Source organism: Acartia tonsa, chromosome 6, assembly GCF_053477335.1.
Source record: "Acartia tonsa isolate MP-2025a chromosome 6, ASM5347733v1, whole genome shotgun sequence".
Classification (NCBI taxonomy): Eukaryota; Metazoa; Arthropoda; class Copepoda; order Calanoida; family Acartiidae; genus Acartia; species Acartia tonsa.
The window spans coordinates 35,119,863-35,137,877 of record NC_137265.1 but is presented as its reverse complement, the minus strand read 5'-3'; the positions used below and the strand labels follow the sequence as shown (position 1 = coordinate 35,137,877).

The following is an 18,015-nucleotide window of genomic DNA, read 5'->3' as shown; positions in this document are numbered from 1 at the left end:
CTGTATAACTGAATTATTTGCAGTGTTAAAGGACGGGGGGGGGGGGGGTCAAATTTTTCAACAATGCATATGGTAAGAATTCATACAAAAACAAGGAAGAAAATATTCAAAATTTTGGTTGGGTTAGCTTTAAAAAAATATTGCAATGTGCAATTCAAATAGGTATAAACATGTTACAAGAAATAACAACATGTAATAGCAAAATTTACTTGGAGCTTTATCTATCTATTTTATCTAACTAAATATCTATCTATCTCTCTATCTAGGTTGAAATGGCCCACAAGGTGCTAAGTAAAGATATGACAGAACTGGTAGATAATATGAATCTCTGTCTATCTTTCAAACTATCTATCTATCCATCTTTATATCTGTCTAAATATCTATCTTTCTATCTATATATCTCTCTATCTAGGTTGAAATGGCCCACAAGGTGTTAAGTAAAGATATGACAGAACTGGTAAATAATATGAAGCTTGCCCAGAAGTATAACAACACTCTTGTTGAAGGAGAATATAGAAAGTAAGTAGTTATATAATCCATTTTCTCGTATTCATTCGAATCCGGTGGATAGGAACCGGTTCTCATCCATGCGAAAAAACTATGTCTAGCATCGTATTATATCCAGCTTTCTACGAATATAGAAATGTACAATCATAAGATTCGTCACCTCGGGGCTAAAAAAACTAGTTTTAATCTCATAATTGTACATTCTATATCCGCGGAAAGCCGTTTATAATACGATGCGAGAAATAACTATTAATCAATTGGTTTGAGTTAAAAAGATTTTACTAGGATGTCAAGAACCGAAATTCAAAAAAAATTTTAGGTAAATGAAAAAACACTTTTTGTTCAAATAAATTTGGACGCTTTAACACACTGATAACCCCTTCCCATCCTAATTTTTAAAAAATGCATTATAGGGTTTTCGTTTGTCCATTACTTTATGTAAGGTTAGGTTAGGTTATATTGGAGCTTTGCAGGGTTAGATCCCCCGCTTGGGTTAGGTATATGAAATCCCTCCAACCCTTTTTAACAGAGTTGCGGAGCTTTTACCCAATTTAGTATTTAAAGATGGTTATTTTTAAGTAGGTTAGGTTAAAGTGCATGTATGAAAGCCTTGCAGGGTTACAACTATCAATTTTTCAGACGAATGTTGTCCTCTGCCCACATATTGGCCATGGATGCCAAGAATTTACTCGACGTTGTCGACACAATCCGCATCAACTATCCCAGCGTGGAGCAATTGTTCCTCAGCGGTACGTCGTCTTCCAGCATCAGTGGCACGGAGTCAGGTAAAATAGTAATATGGATAGATAGTCAGGTAGATAGATAGACAGGTAGACAGTTAGAGAGTCATGAAAATAGACAGATAGATTATTAGCCAGGATCAGGGGTAGCTATTCTAACAATCAATTCTACAATAAATCACGAAACCTTTTAAAGTATCGTGGAAGTATTTTTTTTCTTCAGGGAACTGAAGAGGGGTGGGTAAGAAGGGGAGGAAAAGGGGAAGGGGGTTGTGGGGAAATTTTTCTTTAGAAATGATAGATAGGATAGATAGACAGGTAGATAGTTAGACAGGTAGTAAGTCAGGTAGATAGACAGGTAGATAGACAAGTAGATAGATAGGTATATAGTCAGGTAGATAGTCAGGGAGATAGTCAAGTAGATAATCGGGTAGATAGACAGATAGAGAGACAGTTATATAGAAAAGTAGATAGACAAATAAGACAGAACAAAGATATTGAAGAACAAGTAACATGAAGAATTTGAAAAATTCAAAATCTTTATATTTTTATGTATTATTATAATTTTAGAAATCATTGATGTAATCTATTATATCATAATTTAGGACTATCAGGTCACTGTATGTCAAGCAGGCCGTGTCGTAACTCCACCTCTAGCGGATCCCCCTCAATTTCCACCTCCAGCAGTGCAGCATCAAGCCTGGAGAAACACAAGGACCCCTCCTCCCCCCTGCTCCTACACAGAGCATCCCCCTCCCTGCAGCAGCAGAGCAGGGCTAGCCCCCCTGTCTCACTAGGGGGAGGCGCGCACAGCCATAGACATAATATTAATACCAATGCCAGCTAACTGGAATATGACAGAGTAATACAATGAGTGGGGAATTTAGGTTTTATAGAACAAACTATGCTTAAAGTATACTAAAACATTTTTTTATTGGTGATAATATAAATTTTAGTTTACTATTCAAAATTAAAAGAATCTTTAAACATTTTGAAATAGTGAATATTAAAACATTTAAAATATAGAAATTTAATGCTAAAAAAAGCATTTTATCAAAAACCAACACTGCTAATATACTGTAAAGATGTATTAACAAAGACTTGAGCTTTTAGCTGTGAAAATTCAACAAAGCTTAAAAATATATGTATATGATATGTATGAAGATTATAAAGATAATATTGATTTCATAATTTTTATTATTCTTATAATATGTTATTATTTTGATGCTACCTCGTGATAAATTAACCTAATTTTATCCTTTTTTCATTGAATATGAAATCTTAACATTATAGAAAAAATCACATTTCTTTAAAATTTTTATCTATTTAAATATGAGTTTTATTAATGTGATTAATTTATAAAAATCCTTGCCGTACTAATTCTCTAATATAATTAAAACATGTTAGGTTAGGTTAAAAACAGGCTCATAGTATGTTGAGTCATGTCTATTCCAAATGTATTATTGTTACCATTATAAAAATATCTTATCTTACTAAAAGCCTCTACCTAACTAATAAGTGAAAATTCAAACTGAAAGAAATATTTTTTAGCACCAGGTTTCATGTTCCATCAAGTTCTTTTATGGAATTATCAAAAAAATTGTCAGTTTTTTAGACTTTCAGTTAGAAAACGTCCATATAATTCGAAATGATTTATTAGTCTTTCAGAAATCTACTAGGAGTTCTCCAAAATTCCTAAAATCTAAAATTTAAAAATAAACATAATTATTAATATATTGTTATAACTAACAAAACCAAAGTCAGTATAAATTTTGATCAATATAGGCCGAGTCACAAATCTCGAATATCAAGGGCTTGGATTTGCAGGTTGGGTTAGGTTTTCCATATTTAATTTATCTTATGTAATAAATAAATAAATCATTAACTCGTTTTCTGGGCTTTTAAATTGATTTGTGATTTTGTCTACAAATTCTTTTATTTTCTGCCTATTTGAAGCTACTAGTCTAATTTTAAATATCACTTAAAAATGAAATTGGACTTTTTAGAATATATACCTACTTATTAATATTTTGATTAACGAAAATTTCCTCATTTTTACTGCCAATATTGTTTACCATTTGTAACATTAATTTTATACAAGATAATTTAGGTATAATTTTATTATTTTTTAGTTTTAAATAATACAAAAATATAACTATTATAATATTATGAACAGAATTAACCAAAGTTATTTTTATTTGTAAATAGTTTGAAGACATTTTTTATATAATTGATAAGATATGCTTAACTCGATATAAAAAAGATTTAATAAATATTGTTGTCTTTAAAAAAGTATTTTTTTTATCAATGCTAATCTACAAGGATGCGCCTCTAGCATCTAGAAGCTTCATATTCGAAGGGATATAGAAAGGCCAAAAAAAGAGTTAAAATTCATACCCATATTATTTATAGAAATAAAATAGCCTAAAACCACCACAGGACCTATAAGATATTTCACTCTAAAGGAGAACCATATCGTTTCTGCTGCCAGCGAGATCCTTCGCTATGGACAAAAAAAAATTATACTTTATAATATAGGATTGTGTTTATCAATAACTAATTAAGTTCAATATAATTTTAACAAAAAGATTTAACTTTATTATGCCACCACGAATAACGATTTAACTTTTTTAAATCCAATTTTTTCCTATATAGACTGTGCGGTAGTGTGTCCCTGTTACCAGGCTTCTGGGTTCTTTGAATAACAAGCGCAAGTTGACATACAGGCGTACAATAAACTAATTACAGTTTGGGTTGGATGTTTATTAGTAAACTAAATTAATAACTATAGATAATTTTCCACGAATATTAAAATAAAAATCACAAATTTAATACCAGTTTGGTTAGCTCGGACCTTCGGCCCCTTTAGGCTAACCAAACTGGTTTTATTCATATAATTTTTCTTTTAAATATCTGCGGAAAGCTGTTTATGATATGATGCGATTAATAACTATTATCGTCTAGTCCTAGAAAGCAAAATACATATAACCTACTTTAAAATTATTGTAATTGAGGGTGCTAAAATAATCACTTGTTGAATTAATTTTATCCGATTCCGATGAAATTGTTAGTAGCGAAGCTACTCTACAATTCACAATGTATGTCCCTCCATCCGTCAGCCAGGCCGTAACGCTATGGGGGAAATTATATTTACTCATCTGCTAATCATAACATGGAAACGCTTTCTTTTAGATTTTTAAATTTCAGCACCCTTTTTGTAAAAAAATTTTTGAATTTCATGGTAGATTTCAGTACACTGTGCCAACGCGAAACTTTGAAATGGTTGTAAATTTTTAAGATCATTTATGTATTCTACCTGCTTTATGATTCAACAAGCATGACAACATCTATAAAAGCGAAGCTCTGAAATGAACACCGAACATATTGATTCAATTTTATTTGAAATAAGTGCTCGATAGGCGAATGATCTTTTGAGTTGTAAAAATTGGTCATACATAAAAATATCTTCTAGGCCATTTTTTTAGATGAAACATGTTTTTTTGTTATTTTTACCAATTCATCCTAATTCATTTGATAAACGAACTTGGTCATTCATGTAAAAACCTTAAAAAAAACACTACCAGAGGTAACAATATTAACATATATTTTTTACTTTTACTAATTTATTAAAAATAAAATATCAAAAATCATTTTTTTTAAACATTAGGTAATCGATATATAATCAAAGTCTATACTACAATTGAATCATTTGCATAAAAATTATATGGGAATTAATATCACAATAAAATGTAATATTCCATAATATTCCTTTAGTGAGGTTCAGTTTCAGTTTTCTATCTTGCAAACAAATGCATGTTTGTTATCACACTTGACATTTTTCCATTTGTAATCCAAACCCTTCCACATCTGTATAATGAGACATATATTCATTTTTGTTGGTGCTTTTATTATTACTACTGGCTGGGCCCTTAGAGGCCTCTAGGGGCACATGAGGAGAGGGGAGTTCAATTCCAAAACTCATTTTTTAATTTTTAAATTTAGATTTAAATTTAAAAAATTGGAGGGTGGGGGTACCCTTTCCCAAAATAGTTATAAATCTTCCAGGGACCTAGAAGAAGCTACCCTGTTAAGGAGAACCAAATTAGTTCAGCGGTTAACGAGATCCTTTGGTACAAACAGACAGACAACGTTCTACCGAGAGGTATTTTAGTGAAAAAAATGATAAAATCAAGGAAGTAACTATTAAGAAGATATTTTTTTTAGATTTTCCTAAACCCAGAGTTTTTGTTATTGAGTAAATATTTTCTTTTTAAAGGCTTAGATGTCTTTTTATCTGTCAAATACCTAAAGATTTGATTTAATTCTCTAAAAGATAAACAGAGTACAATCGGTCATAACACCAAATATTTTTTTTGTAAGAATAAGCAATTGATATCTTATTTTATAATGATTTAAATGTACTAATTATGTATATTTTTTCAGGATTGTCAACTGCTTTAATAGAGCCGTAATAAAACTTGACAACCACCTTCTTGATCATTCATCCTATACCTGGCCAGCTAGTCTATAACTAGGCGTTCATTCGCCGAAAATTGGGCTTGTCCGGATTAAGTCCGTAACACATACTCATTCAAGTAATTAAATGTTTTTAAGCTAAAATTGAAAATGCCTACAATCAAAGAAATATTAAATTAATTACCGCTAAACAATTGTTCTGGCACTGGTTATCTTGACCTTCCTTCAATCCATTAATGGTTACTGAATATGAAAATATATTTTATTAGATTATTTATACAGATATAATGTTACACAATAGCAGGGAGTGAGGGGCCATTGGACTGTAAATTACACTGGTACCAAATTTATAAGTTTTATAACCACGATTTCTTAATCATTGGCTCAAAAACTTTGAGTTCTTTCATAACGTTGTAATTGGTTATTTTAAAACAAGTAATTTTTAAAGCGATGATTTTGTTTATCATCATTGGGAATGTGCATCAATTTATCGTCCTTTGTCTTATCTCTTATGACACAATACCTTGAGAACCGTCTGTCCACACCCAAGCTCCTTCTCCTCCAATCCAATATCCAGGATATCCACCATTACCTTGTCTTAGCAGAGCTAGTCAAAGAAGTATTTCTTTTTATAAAATACAGTTTACTTTTTACTATACTGGATGGCTTTCAATTTGTATGTATAAACTGCTGGACAGACTAACTTATGAAATTTTTTGAAAAGCGTGGTATTTGTATTGGCTAATTAATTTAAAGTACAAAGCTACATTTGACCCTAGAAAAAATAGTGCCATGGAAAAAAAACATGAAATACAATAAAAATAGTAATAACCTTGAACAAATTCATTTTCTTGGTTAGAGTGTATTGATGCAAGATCTGATTCTGCATTCAACGAACGACATTTTTCTCTTGCTGCCAGCCAATCTAGTTTCTCAAGCACAATTTGGTAGCATGCTCCTACAATTTTGTAATTTAAAATTTCAAATTTGTAATAAAGGAAAAAAAAATTTCTATCACAACAATTCTTTGTCCAAACTCTCTGGTTTTTCAGGCTGCTATGAATTTACTGTGAAATTAAGCTTCGGATAACACAGCAAACACAGGCTACTAACAAACATTTGGCATTTAAGTAAAATCATATAAAATCTTTGGAAATGCTTTAAAAAAATAGAAAAGAAACTAAAATAATTTAGTTATATTAAAAACAAAAAAATTTTGCCTGTATTTGGATCTTCAGTCCAATCTTCGCCACATTTCACCACAACTGAAAAAATATTTATCTTTAAAAAATAACTAGAAATAATTTCCTAAAAAAAGCAATATCTTATTATATTCAATTATAGCAAGTTTGCAGCTAAGTCACTCTTGGAGAAGACAACCCAGCCCAAAAGGATATTTATTTTAGTTCAAAAGAAAAAGTAAAATTTCCTAAGGGTGGTTTCTCTTGGGAGATTGGTACTGGTGGTACCCTTCGCCAAAATAGTTATAAACCTTTCCAGGTCCTATGAGAAGCTACACGGTAAAGGAGAAACATATCGGTTCAGCGGTTAGAAAGATCCTACGGTACACACAGAAATACATACAGACTTCATGTTCTTAAATTACCTGATTTCTCGCACACAGAATATGCATTTCCAACACAGTTGGCATCATTCCAATGTCCATCAGTGTAGGTCCACCACTATAAAAAAAAATAAGATATGATCAAAGATCAAGAATGACAAATTTACATCTTTATAATAAAGCTAGAATAAGATAAAAATTATGACTTATAAGGGGTGAGTGTAAAGTCGACCCTCTACTTTTCATTACAGTATTTAAAAGTACAAAAAATTGGAGGGGTAATTTATTCGAGGGATTTATCTTGGTTGCAGTCATCCTTTTCAAAATACTTACAAACTTTCTTATTAAAGGAGAACCATATCGGTCCAGAAGATAGCAAAATTTTAAGGTACAGACAGACATAAATTATGTTATAATGAATATCATAATTACCAACATACAATTCTCATTTCCTCTTTCATCATTGGGTTCTATCCTACCCCAGTAAGTAAATGAAACTGGAATTAAATAATTATGTTTGTTTCTGTATAATAACAATTTAACATTATAATAATTGCTTTGCTCTCATATAACATACTATAAGAAACCTTAGTGTATCAATATCATAGAATATAAATTCTTTATACTATTTGCTAAACTAGAACCTGGAGATCCATCTGGCCACACCCATTTTCCTTCTGCTTCAATGTCATTACCTCCCAGCCAGAAGTTGTCATTATAGTTTTTCAGCAGACCTATACATGAAGTTAACAATATCTTCCTATTATTTTAATACATAAATCGAATTTCAAAATTGTGAATATTAAATTCTGTATGACAAACCCTATAAAAATTCATTTTCTCCTGTTGATTGTACAGATGCAAGCTCAGAACTCATGGCTTCGCATGAATTTTTAGAAGCCTCCCAACTTCTCTTAGAAAGTACAACTTTGTAGCAAGACCCTTAAAAGAAATAATTAGAGTTGAAATGTTCACCATGTTTTACCAAACAGTATATCTATTACTAGCGGCTACGCCCCTAGAGGCCTCTAGTGGCACTTTAAATGTTTTTGTTTGTTAAAGTCTACGATAATTCTTTATGTTACGGATACCTCTTAATGTTAAGTTGAAGTCTCCCAGATTTTAAGAAAATTTTCAATTTTTTTGTCATTTCTTTTGGGAGGGTGGTAGTACCCTCCCCCAAAATAGTTAAAAACCTTCCCAGGACATATGAGAATCTACCCTGTTAAGGAGAACCCGATCGGTTCAGCGGTTAGCGAGATCCTTCGGTACAGACACACAGACAGACAAACATCCTGTTACTTTAGTATAAGGATTCAGAATAAGTAAAATGAAATAAAGAAAAGTCTAAATGGTGTAAAATATTTATACACTGATTTAGATGATGATTTAGGTTTTACATTTCCTAGGTTTAAATATTAAGTTAAATAAGAATTTTGCCTGATCCAGGATTTTCAACCCATCCTTCTTCACAGCTTGAAACTATTTAAAAACAAATGTGAATTATGAGCTACCATTTCAAGAAATTATAACTAATACATGTAAATCAATGTGTGAAAGGTTAAATTTTCCACCTTGTGCCAAAACCGGTCCCAGTATGGCAATCAAATATGCAAACAATATCATTGTCTAAAAAAATAATTTGATAAATTCAGCTTTTTTGCTTTTGAGTAGCTGTATTATACAAAATTAATTGTAGTATATTCAGTTCTCAGTGTAAATTAATGTAATTATATATGTATATTATTAAATATATATTAAGTATTATAATGTTTTCTTAAATAAAAATATGAATAAAATTATGATAACCTATAAATCCAAGAGTCTTAAAGAAACAGACAATTTAACATTTTTTACAAATGTAATATGTACAATTATGTACAAGTGTATATAAAATTGATTAATTGATTTATTTGCTTTCAATGTATACAACTATTAAAACTATATACCTAAATATCAATAAATTCGCATTTCTGCCTTAATTTGGTGTTTTTTTTAGAAAAATTATATATAATAGACATAATAAGAATTGTAGGTATTATACCTTGGTTCTGTTGTTTTCTTATTGATATCTATAATACAAAGTAGATTGATGTCTGTCCGTCTGTCTGTCCCTTAAGATCTCGGTAACCACTGAACCGATTGGATTCTACTCTTCAGGGTATATACCTATTGGTCCTGTGGTGGTTTTAAGCTATTTTCTTGGGGGGTGGGACACCCCCAACCCCCCCAAAAACAAAAAAAATCCCCCCCATTTTTATTTTTTTTTATTTTTTTTTTTTGTAAGAAATATCCTTGGTCCTTTGTAGAAGATTTCCTTTGTGGAAGATTTCCTTTGTGGAATATTTTTTTTTTACAAATTTCACGTTACACTTTTTTTACCATCTCTTGGGGCAAAGCCCCTAGAGGCTAGGGGCGAAGCCGCTAGTTTCTTTTAAATCATCACATCATTATTAAAAAATTGTAAAAATTATGTCTGTCTTCTTGTATTTGATCTGATTAGGAAGTTTGTTGTTTTTATTCTGAGACATATTTAATGCTATTCAGAAAAGATTCCCATCAACACCCCCCCCCCCACCCTATGGAAGTTATTTCCCAGTGAAATAAATTCACTAACCAATTTTGTTTCCCTTTTTTGACAATAACTAAATATTTTTTGCTGCACTGTCTTTCATTTAAGAAAGCTAGGGGCAATGCAATCAATTTTTGAAATAGCAACATTAACAAATGTTTAACAACAATAAAAAAGAAGATTTATTGTTCTCAAATGACGTTAATTGTCAAAAGAATAAAGGATTAAAGCACTTGTTTTTCAATAAAACGTAAATAGCACATTTTCTAAATACTTAAATAATAAGTTTTATATTAATTATGACAATAAAATTAATGATAGATATATAAGATAAACAAAGTTATTCAAATTAAACTGAGCTACCTAGCCATAGTTATCCTTATCTCAGAGGTTTTTCAATCCTAAAAATTTGTATGTTTTCTTTTGTTTGTAGATCAAAGTTTTAGTAACACATAAGTCTAAGAGCTCTCTATTTTGTGGAACTTCCCGGATAGTTTTTAGCTATTTATTTTTTAGATTTATGTCTTGTTATGATGTTAGGATTTTCTTCTGCTTTCCTGCCCTTGGAATACAGAGCTTCTTTCTTTGGGCGCTCCTGCTTATCTATAATACAAAGTAGAACGATGTCTGTTTGTCTGTTTGTATGTTTGTAGCGAAGGATCTCGCTAACCGCTGAACCGATCGGGTTTTCCTTTACAGTGTAGCTTCTTTTTAGTCCCGGGAAGGTTTATAACTATTTTCTTGCGGGGTGGGACACCCCCAACCCCCCCAAAAATGAAAAATACCCCCCCCCCCCCCACCCAAAAACAATTTTCTTTTTAAAACTTCAAATTAAAATAGTGAGGTCGACTTCTCCCCCCCCCGCCAAAAAAAATTAAAAATTCCCCCCCCCCCCCCAAAGAAATTTATCTTTTAAATCTAAGATACGAAAAATTGGTTTGATCAAACCTCTTGGGGCAAAGCCCCTAGAGGCTAGGGGCGAAGCCGCTAGTATAATACAAAGTAGCTTGATATCTATCCGTCTGTCTGTCCGTCCGTCCGTCTGAATCTTAAGATCTCGGTAACCACTGAATCGAAGCCGCTAGTACCTCCTAAAGTAATGGCCCATCTAATTTTTTAAAGAATGTTGTTTTAGAGCTTTTTCTGGAATGTTGTGTCCATAGACGTCCAGAGTTTGGGGTAAAGAGTTATTAAGTTACACCCTTCAATCTTTGAAATAAAAAAAAATACATTTGGTTACCTACAAACTTTTATTTATCACAAATAACTAGGTTAATATATACAATTTTAATCGGAAAAGATGATTATGAATATAATATTTTAGTTAAAGTCATAATTTTGAGACATGGATGACGGTAGTATTAAATACTTTTAATATATTTTGACCAACCCCCTTCCCCCCAATTTTTAATTTTTCTTTTCTTTGGTGAGGGGATGGGGGGGAGGTGGTAGATCATTTTTTTCTACGGGTTATTTCTTTTGGGAGGATGGTGATACTCTCCCCCAAATAGTAATAAACCTTCCCAGGACCTATGAGAAGCTATCCTGTCAAGGAAAACCATATCAGTTCAGCTGTTAGCAAGTCGATCAGTACAAACATACATCCTGTTACTTTATTGTAATGATAAAAAAGTCCACCGCCACCCCCTAACCCTCCCCCCACGGAATAGGGTTAAGATTATCTATATACAAGGTAAAATTATGTCTGTCCGTCCGTCTGAAGCTTAAGATCTCGGTAACCACTGAACCGATTGGATTCTACTCTTCAGTGTATATACCTATTGGTCCTATGGTGGTTTTAAGCTAATTTTTTATGAGACACCCACAACCCCCCCAAAAACAAAAAAATCCCCCAACCATTTTTGTTTTTAGGCAGTTATTTCAAAATAAGTGGCAGCACCAGAAATAATAACTTTTTTTAAATTACCTCTTGGGGCAAAGCCCCTAGAGGCTAAAGGAGAAGCCGCTAGTATAGTATTATTGTGAAATATTTGTGTTTAGATCTAATTCATGAACATAGGCGTCCAAGCTTTTTTATTTGGGGGGGGGGATAAAATTTTGAAAATAAAAACTTTGGAGGTGCCTACGGCACCCCCTAGCTCATTTGGGGGGGGGGGGGGTAATCTTTATTTTATAGAGGCATTTTTTTTATTTGGGGGGGGGGGGTAAAAATTGAAAACCCAAAATTTTGGGGGTGCCTACGGCACCCCCAAATTCATTTGAGGGGGGGGGGTAATCACCCCATTACCACCCCCCTTGTACGTCTATGTTCATGAAATTAATAATTGGGTGCAGGGAAGTAATTATTTGATAAGGATTTACTGTATGCACATAGTCATAGAACACAGGGTTTTAATCTTATAATTGTACATTTCATATCCGCGGAAAGCTGTTTATAACACGATGCGAGAAATAACTATTCTTATTTTTTATATAGATATAATAATTAACCACAGTTATTATAAAAGGAATTTATTAATTAGGAATTTTCATAAAAGGTTTAAAATCTATGGGACATAATTTACAATCAGTTTAACCACATAGACAGACTGACATACAATGAACTCTAACTTTGCTTTTTTTTTTTGTATTTTTTTTTGGATAAAATCACTAAACTCATTGGCAAAATTATCTTTTACTCTAAGATAGCCTGATATCTAGTTGCCGAATGTGTACGCAGTTTCCTGAGTGTTTCCTCATCCTAGCTCAATATTTACTACTAGCTAAAAAAGCTTCAAACTTCAAAAAAAAAAAATCAAAATTTAAAAAATTCAAATTTATAATGTATATTGTATAAATCGTTTACACATTCAAATTTTGATTTTTTTAAGGGAAGTTTGAAGATTTGTAGCTAGTAGTAAATATTGAGCGAGGATGAGGAAACACCCAGGAAACTGCGTACACATTCGGCAACTAGATATCAGGCTATCTACTCTAAATATAAAACAAGGATGATAACATCTATAAAAGCGAAGCTCTGAAACGGTATGGTCAGGTCAGGTGTAGGTATCCCTGCAATGGTCCCCCGCAGGGGTTAGGCACCGAAAAAAATACTGCTCCCTTATTTAAGAAAGACGTAGCTGCTGAACTCTTTTTTTCAAATGCAACACAAAGATAAGAAAAATTTATCAGTCCTTAACTTACTGCTGAAGCGGTAGCTTACATTTTTGTGGTGACTTTTTTGTTTGTAAAAGGTAAAAGATTACAAAACGAATAAGAATGTAATAACAAGGATACTATCATCCATAAAAAGCAAACAATATATGGAATAGTTTTTGACTATTTTCAGGAAGTCAATGTTTTTTTACATACCTTATTTAAGGTTTTTAAAAAATACCAACTACCCCTACCCCCAAAATGTATATTAACATTAAAATTGTTAAAACTATAATCACAATGAAGTGTCGCGCCCCTTAACACTTAGAAGGCTGCCAAATTCTTTTTATTTTATTAAGATAGCTTAAATATTAAGGGAGTTTAAAAAAACAAATTTGAGAGGGACACCCTGTATTTATAGATGTATTAATTGATTTAATTGTAAAGAAGCTTTGCTACTAAGGCTTATTTGTCCTTGGTATTATCTTTTGTGGTTAGGTAAGTGTTAAAAGTATATATTTTCATAAGTAGTGCAGCTACCCGTTAATCATGTCTGTTCGTTCCCCTTAATAGCCTCTTCTCTCTTACTTTAAATATTCGCTTCTAAGGCAAAACTTGGCCACGGTATGATGAAACTACCTATTTTTATAAATAGCGCAGCTACTCTGTAACTAGGTTATGTCCGTTTTTCCTAAAAATAGCCTTTTCTTTCTTTCTTTTAATATTAGCGCTGCTATTCTATATATGAATACTAGCGGCTTCGCCACTAGCCTCTAGGGGCTTTGCCCCAAGAGGTATAATTACATCTTTTATTACCTGGAGAGCCCCCACTCCACCACTATTTTAAATAATTAGAAAAAAAATGGTGGGGGGATTTTTTGTTTTTGGGAGGGGGTTTTGGGGTGTCCCACCCCCCAGAAAAATAGCCTAAAACCACCACAGGACCAGTAGGTATATTCCCTGAAGAGTAGAATCCGATCGGTTCAGTGGTTACCGAGATCTTAAGGGACAGACGGACAGACAGACAGACGGACGGACAGACATCATTCTACTTTGTATTATAGATATACCATCGGCTATTCAATGGGCACTTGAAGGAAGGGGAGCCAGGGGGGGGGGGGATTTCACTCTACTTTTAAATCCGCTTCTAAGGCATAACTTGTGTTATCTTTAATAAAACTACTTATTTTTATGAGTAGCGCAGCTACTCTATGACTAGTTTATATCTCTCCATTTTCCACATAGCTTTTTATCTATTTACTTTAATGTTAGCGCAGCAACTATATAATTGAAACTCTTCTTATAACTTTTTTACTCTAACAACAAAAACGTAGAAAAAAAATATGGAAGAAACATTGCTACTTAGATGCATATATTATTTTAGTTTCAAAGAAGCCTTGCTACTAAGCAGAACTTGGCCTTTGTGTTATCTTTTGTGGTTAGGTAAGAAATGAAATTACACATTATACAAGTAGCGCAGCTACTCTTTAACCAGTACATGTCCGTCCTTTATGTCTGGTAAATATGTAAAATTCATATTTTGTTTGTGAGTTAAACGTTTACTATGTATATTAGGGTTGGTTGACTATGGACATTAATATTTGAGACAAAGGCGGGAACTTGCACGTGATTAATTACTTTTAATGGACAACAATACAAGAACAAACCTTTACATAATTGGATGAAAACATTGTAGAACTTGACATGCATTTTAGTACAAGTGTAGCTGCACTATTAAGCATCAAGAAATGGTAGTACTCAACCTTGGGATTTCTAATAGAAATATAACCGTTCTTTATGTTTATTAAGTTTTTGCTAAACCTCTTTCAATTTCAATCAACATGGTTGGAGGCCAAGCCAATCTTTGAAAAGTGCTAATTTGCTATAGCTAAGGGATTTAAGATTGAAATGTAGTTTAAAATGGTTATTGGTGTAATTGTGTTTATTATTCTTATTAAGTTATAACAATTAGATAGAAGAGCATTTAGTTATATAATTTTAAATTTTCATTTAGAAAAGGAGGAATTAGAAATATTATTTAGAAATAGAGGAATTAGCCAGTTGATCTAAAATGGATGAAAACACAGGTTGTGCAGGTCCTGGTAGTGATACTAAAAACGTAAGTATTCTGTATTTAGTTTTGAAATTTATGCAAAGATAATTTATAACCTTACAAAATATTGAAAATTGATAGACTACTATAATATTTCACATGATTATCAATCAAATCTTGTTAGCCACCCCATTCAAGGCATTCAAATTTAGTGAAAATCTGAAACCAATTTCTGCTGCTTTCTAGCAAAAACCACAAACCAATCTATTGATATATACTTTGAAAATAATAAATCTAATTTTACCAAAATATACAATATACAACCCAGTTTTTATAAATGAGTTAGTTATAGGCTTTCAGAAAAAAAGAGCTAAAATTAAAGGTTGCTAAATTAAGGGGTTAAGTGAACATTACCATGATTGCCAGAAATTCATTAATAAAAAGGAACTACAAAACACTCTTCCTCTCCACTACTTCTTCCCATGAGAGATTAAGATTTGGAAAGGAACCTATATTATGGTGGGCTTTTTTCGGAAATTTTTATCTGAGACCAAACAGGACCTTGGTTGGCTACCACATTTACAATTGTATATAAATTTTGAATGGAAGTAATAAATTCATTGAATCAGAACTATGGCTTACCTATATGTTAAGGGTTAACACAGAATATATTTAGAATGAAGTTGAGATGGAGTCTACAATTCCTTCTACCAAGTGTACTTGTGGATTTCAATTTGGAGTTTTCCCTTTATCATCACAAGATTCTCAATCATCAAATTTAGCTGAAGAATTTAGGCAAATGAGTATAAATTTTCATGGACCTGCAGGAGAAAATCAAAGAATTTTAGCTAAAGAAAAGATTGAAGAGATAAAACAGAAAGTAGCTGATTATTATTATGATCCCAACTGTAAAGTTATATCCATTCCAAATCATTATGTAGTACCAAAGAAACCAACTGTGTTAGGTAAAGAAGGGAGAAAGAATCAAGATGATCAAATTTTGGACAAACATTGTGAAGAACTCTTACATGATCACATTGTTAATGCTGCTAGAAAATCAAAGACTGAATATTTTGTGATGAATGGGTTTCAATCTGGAGATTGCATTCAACAACTAGTCAATAAAGGAAAAGACACCAGAGGAAATGATCAAACTGCAGATTTTAATAAGCATGAAAAAAGAATAAAGGCATTGTTGGACATTGAAGATATTCCCAAGGAAAAACTAGATTTATGCATAGAGGAACATTTAAAATGGAAAGAAATCGAGCTTGAATTAAAAGATTCAAAGAGCTGGCTGTTTAAAAAGGAATGTTTTATATATAGATAAATAAAGTTCATCTGAAGTTGGAGATATACAGTATATGTTGCAAATTTTGACTGTTCTTTAAAATGGTCTTGCCCCCCCTGTAATGAAGTTGTAACCCTATTTTTTTGAATGTGTGTGCTCTTCAAATACATGTATGATGGTGTTTGTTGTTGGGGCAAGACCATTTTAAAGACCGGTTATTTTTTGTAACGTATTTTGTAGTATTTACCTTCTCTTAAATATTGTTTTGATATATTTTTCTGAATATAAAATATTTAATATTACAGGTGCTTAAACACCAAAGAGGCAATAAGAAAAACAAAATTGAAAATACATTCTTGTTTAAGTGTCCTACTAGTAATCTGGAGAAATTTTATACCTATCAATACTTTATCTACAGACTTCAAGAAACAAAAACAGAATGGGATTCTCTAATCATTATTCCAGAACACAGTGCTATTATAAATATAGAGGTAAAACTTGGACCAGAAGATATTGGTGACAAACTTAACCTACTGAAAAATGCTTCAGATCAAACAAAGCAGCACTTTTCTTTCATGCAGAAATCATTTGGTGGTATGCTTTCCAACAGTTGGGTGTTTGTCAGGGCTGCATGTGTTCCTTATTTGACAATTCTCGAAGAAACTACAAAGCCCTGTGTCAACTGTCAGCAATTTATTCTACAAGATGTTGATGATGTAACACCTTGGTTGAAGTGGATATCTGAACACAAGCTTGTTACATCTGATAACTGTGATAAGAAAGTATATAAAAATCTTGTAGCTGAATTGATATATCACATTTCAATAAAAGAATCAAGTAGATTTAACCAATTGATATCAGATCCTTTGACAGTTAGCAGAGAAACTGAGAAAGCATTCACTGGAAAAACTGATAGCATATCAGGAGATAGTAATGTTCCTGTTTACATGCTTAACAATGAACAGCTGCAAGCAGTACACTCACCATCTAAATTCCTTATAATTGATGGTGAGTATGGTACAGGGAAAACATATGTACTAAAGGAAAGAGCTAAAAAATGTGCAATTGATAATAGTAAACAACAATTATTTTACATTGATTTTACAGCACTTACACATAATATTCGTAAAAATTTTAGAAGAGCTGAATCATCTTTTATGAACAATGTAGCTGTAGTAGATTTTGACTCTTATCCTAATATCAAAGTTATTACTACTAGATATTTAGGAATTAGTAAAAACCCTAAACGAACATATATAATCAATACAATAAACAGTTTTTTAAGAGATAATCACTGTGATCATTTATTTATTGATGAAATGATAATTGGAGAATATGTTTTTCCTGACTCTATAGAAACAATTTGTGTTAACTTAAAAGTATTAGATGGACACAGTTTAGAGACAGCTTTCAAAAATAAGAAAGCAAAGTGGTTGGAAACTATGAAAGTGAATCATAATGCTGGACATTTTAATCTCACCAAAAATATGAGAAATAGTCAGCAAATTATCAATCTAGCTAAAGCTTTAGAAGAGGATCCTACTCAACAAATGTCTTATTCTCCTGAAACAAATGTCATGGGTACCCATAATTTTTACTACAGAAATATTTATAACTTAAATTCTAGTTTATTAGCTGTTGCTACTGTAAACAAATATTTCATACATAGACCTAAAGAAAGTGTTGTTATATTATCACAAATAAGTGATTGTACTG

At 31.9% G+C, this 18,015-nt stretch overlaps 3 protein-coding genes across 13 annotated transcripts in view; 2 read left to right on the top strand and 1 right to left on the bottom strand.

The window, feature by feature from the left end:
• Fak (protein tyrosine kinase 2 Fak) overlaps nt 1-3,534 on the top strand; it is a 277,400-nt gene extending 273,866 nt beyond the window's left edge. For all 10 annotated transcript variants that reach the window (XM_080164516.1, XM_080164515.1, XM_080164511.1 and 7 more), the window contains 3 exons: nt 413-519; nt 1,147-1,292; nt 1,853-3,534. In XM_080164516.1, coding sequence (XP_080020642.1) covers nt 413-519; nt 1,147-1,292; nt 1,853-2,094 — 495 coding nt within the window. In that variant the 3' untranslated portion in view covers nt 2,095-3,534. The remainder of the gene's footprint in view (nt 1-412; nt 520-1,146; nt 1,293-1,852) is intronic.
• A 1,411-nt stretch (nt 3,535-4,945) lies between these two features.
• LOC145322500 (snaclec GPIB-binding protein subunit beta-like) lies at nt 4,946-9,359 on the bottom strand. Of its 2 annotated transcripts, none has more exons than XM_080164532.1 (12): nt 9,332-9,359; nt 8,862-8,916; nt 8,728-8,769; nt 8,110-8,229; nt 7,932-8,021; nt 7,720-7,784; nt 7,330-7,405; nt 6,944-6,988; nt 6,556-6,681; nt 6,247-6,330; nt 5,908-5,966; nt 4,946-5,114 (listed from the first exon to the last, which is right to left on the bottom strand). In XM_080164532.1, the coding sequence occupies exons 6-12, from the start codon at nt 7,723-7,725 to the stop codon at nt 5,034-5,036; spliced, it is 477 nt and encodes a 158-aa protein (XP_080020658.1). In that variant the 5' UTR covers nt 7,726-7,784; nt 7,932-8,021; nt 8,110-8,229; nt 8,728-8,769; nt 8,862-8,916; nt 9,332-9,359; the 3' UTR covers nt 4,946-5,033. The 2 variants fall into 2 exon arrangements, with proteins under 2 accessions (XP_080020658.1, XP_080020657.1); XM_080164531.1 differs by lacking the exon at nt 9,332-9,359 and adding an exon at nt 9,097-9,243.
• Nucleotides 9,360-14,969: 5,610 nt separating this feature from the next.
• LOC145323351 (uncharacterized) lies at nt 14,970-16,447 on the top strand. The gene is made up of 2 exons (XM_080165779.1): nt 14,970-15,074; nt 15,685-16,447. Exons 1-2 carry the CDS (start codon nt 15,027-15,029, stop codon nt 16,336-16,338), a joined length of 702 nt encoding a protein of 233 aa, XP_080021905.1. The 5' UTR covers nt 14,970-15,026; the 3' UTR covers nt 16,339-16,447.
• Nucleotides 16,448-18,015: the final 1,568 nt, after the last annotated feature.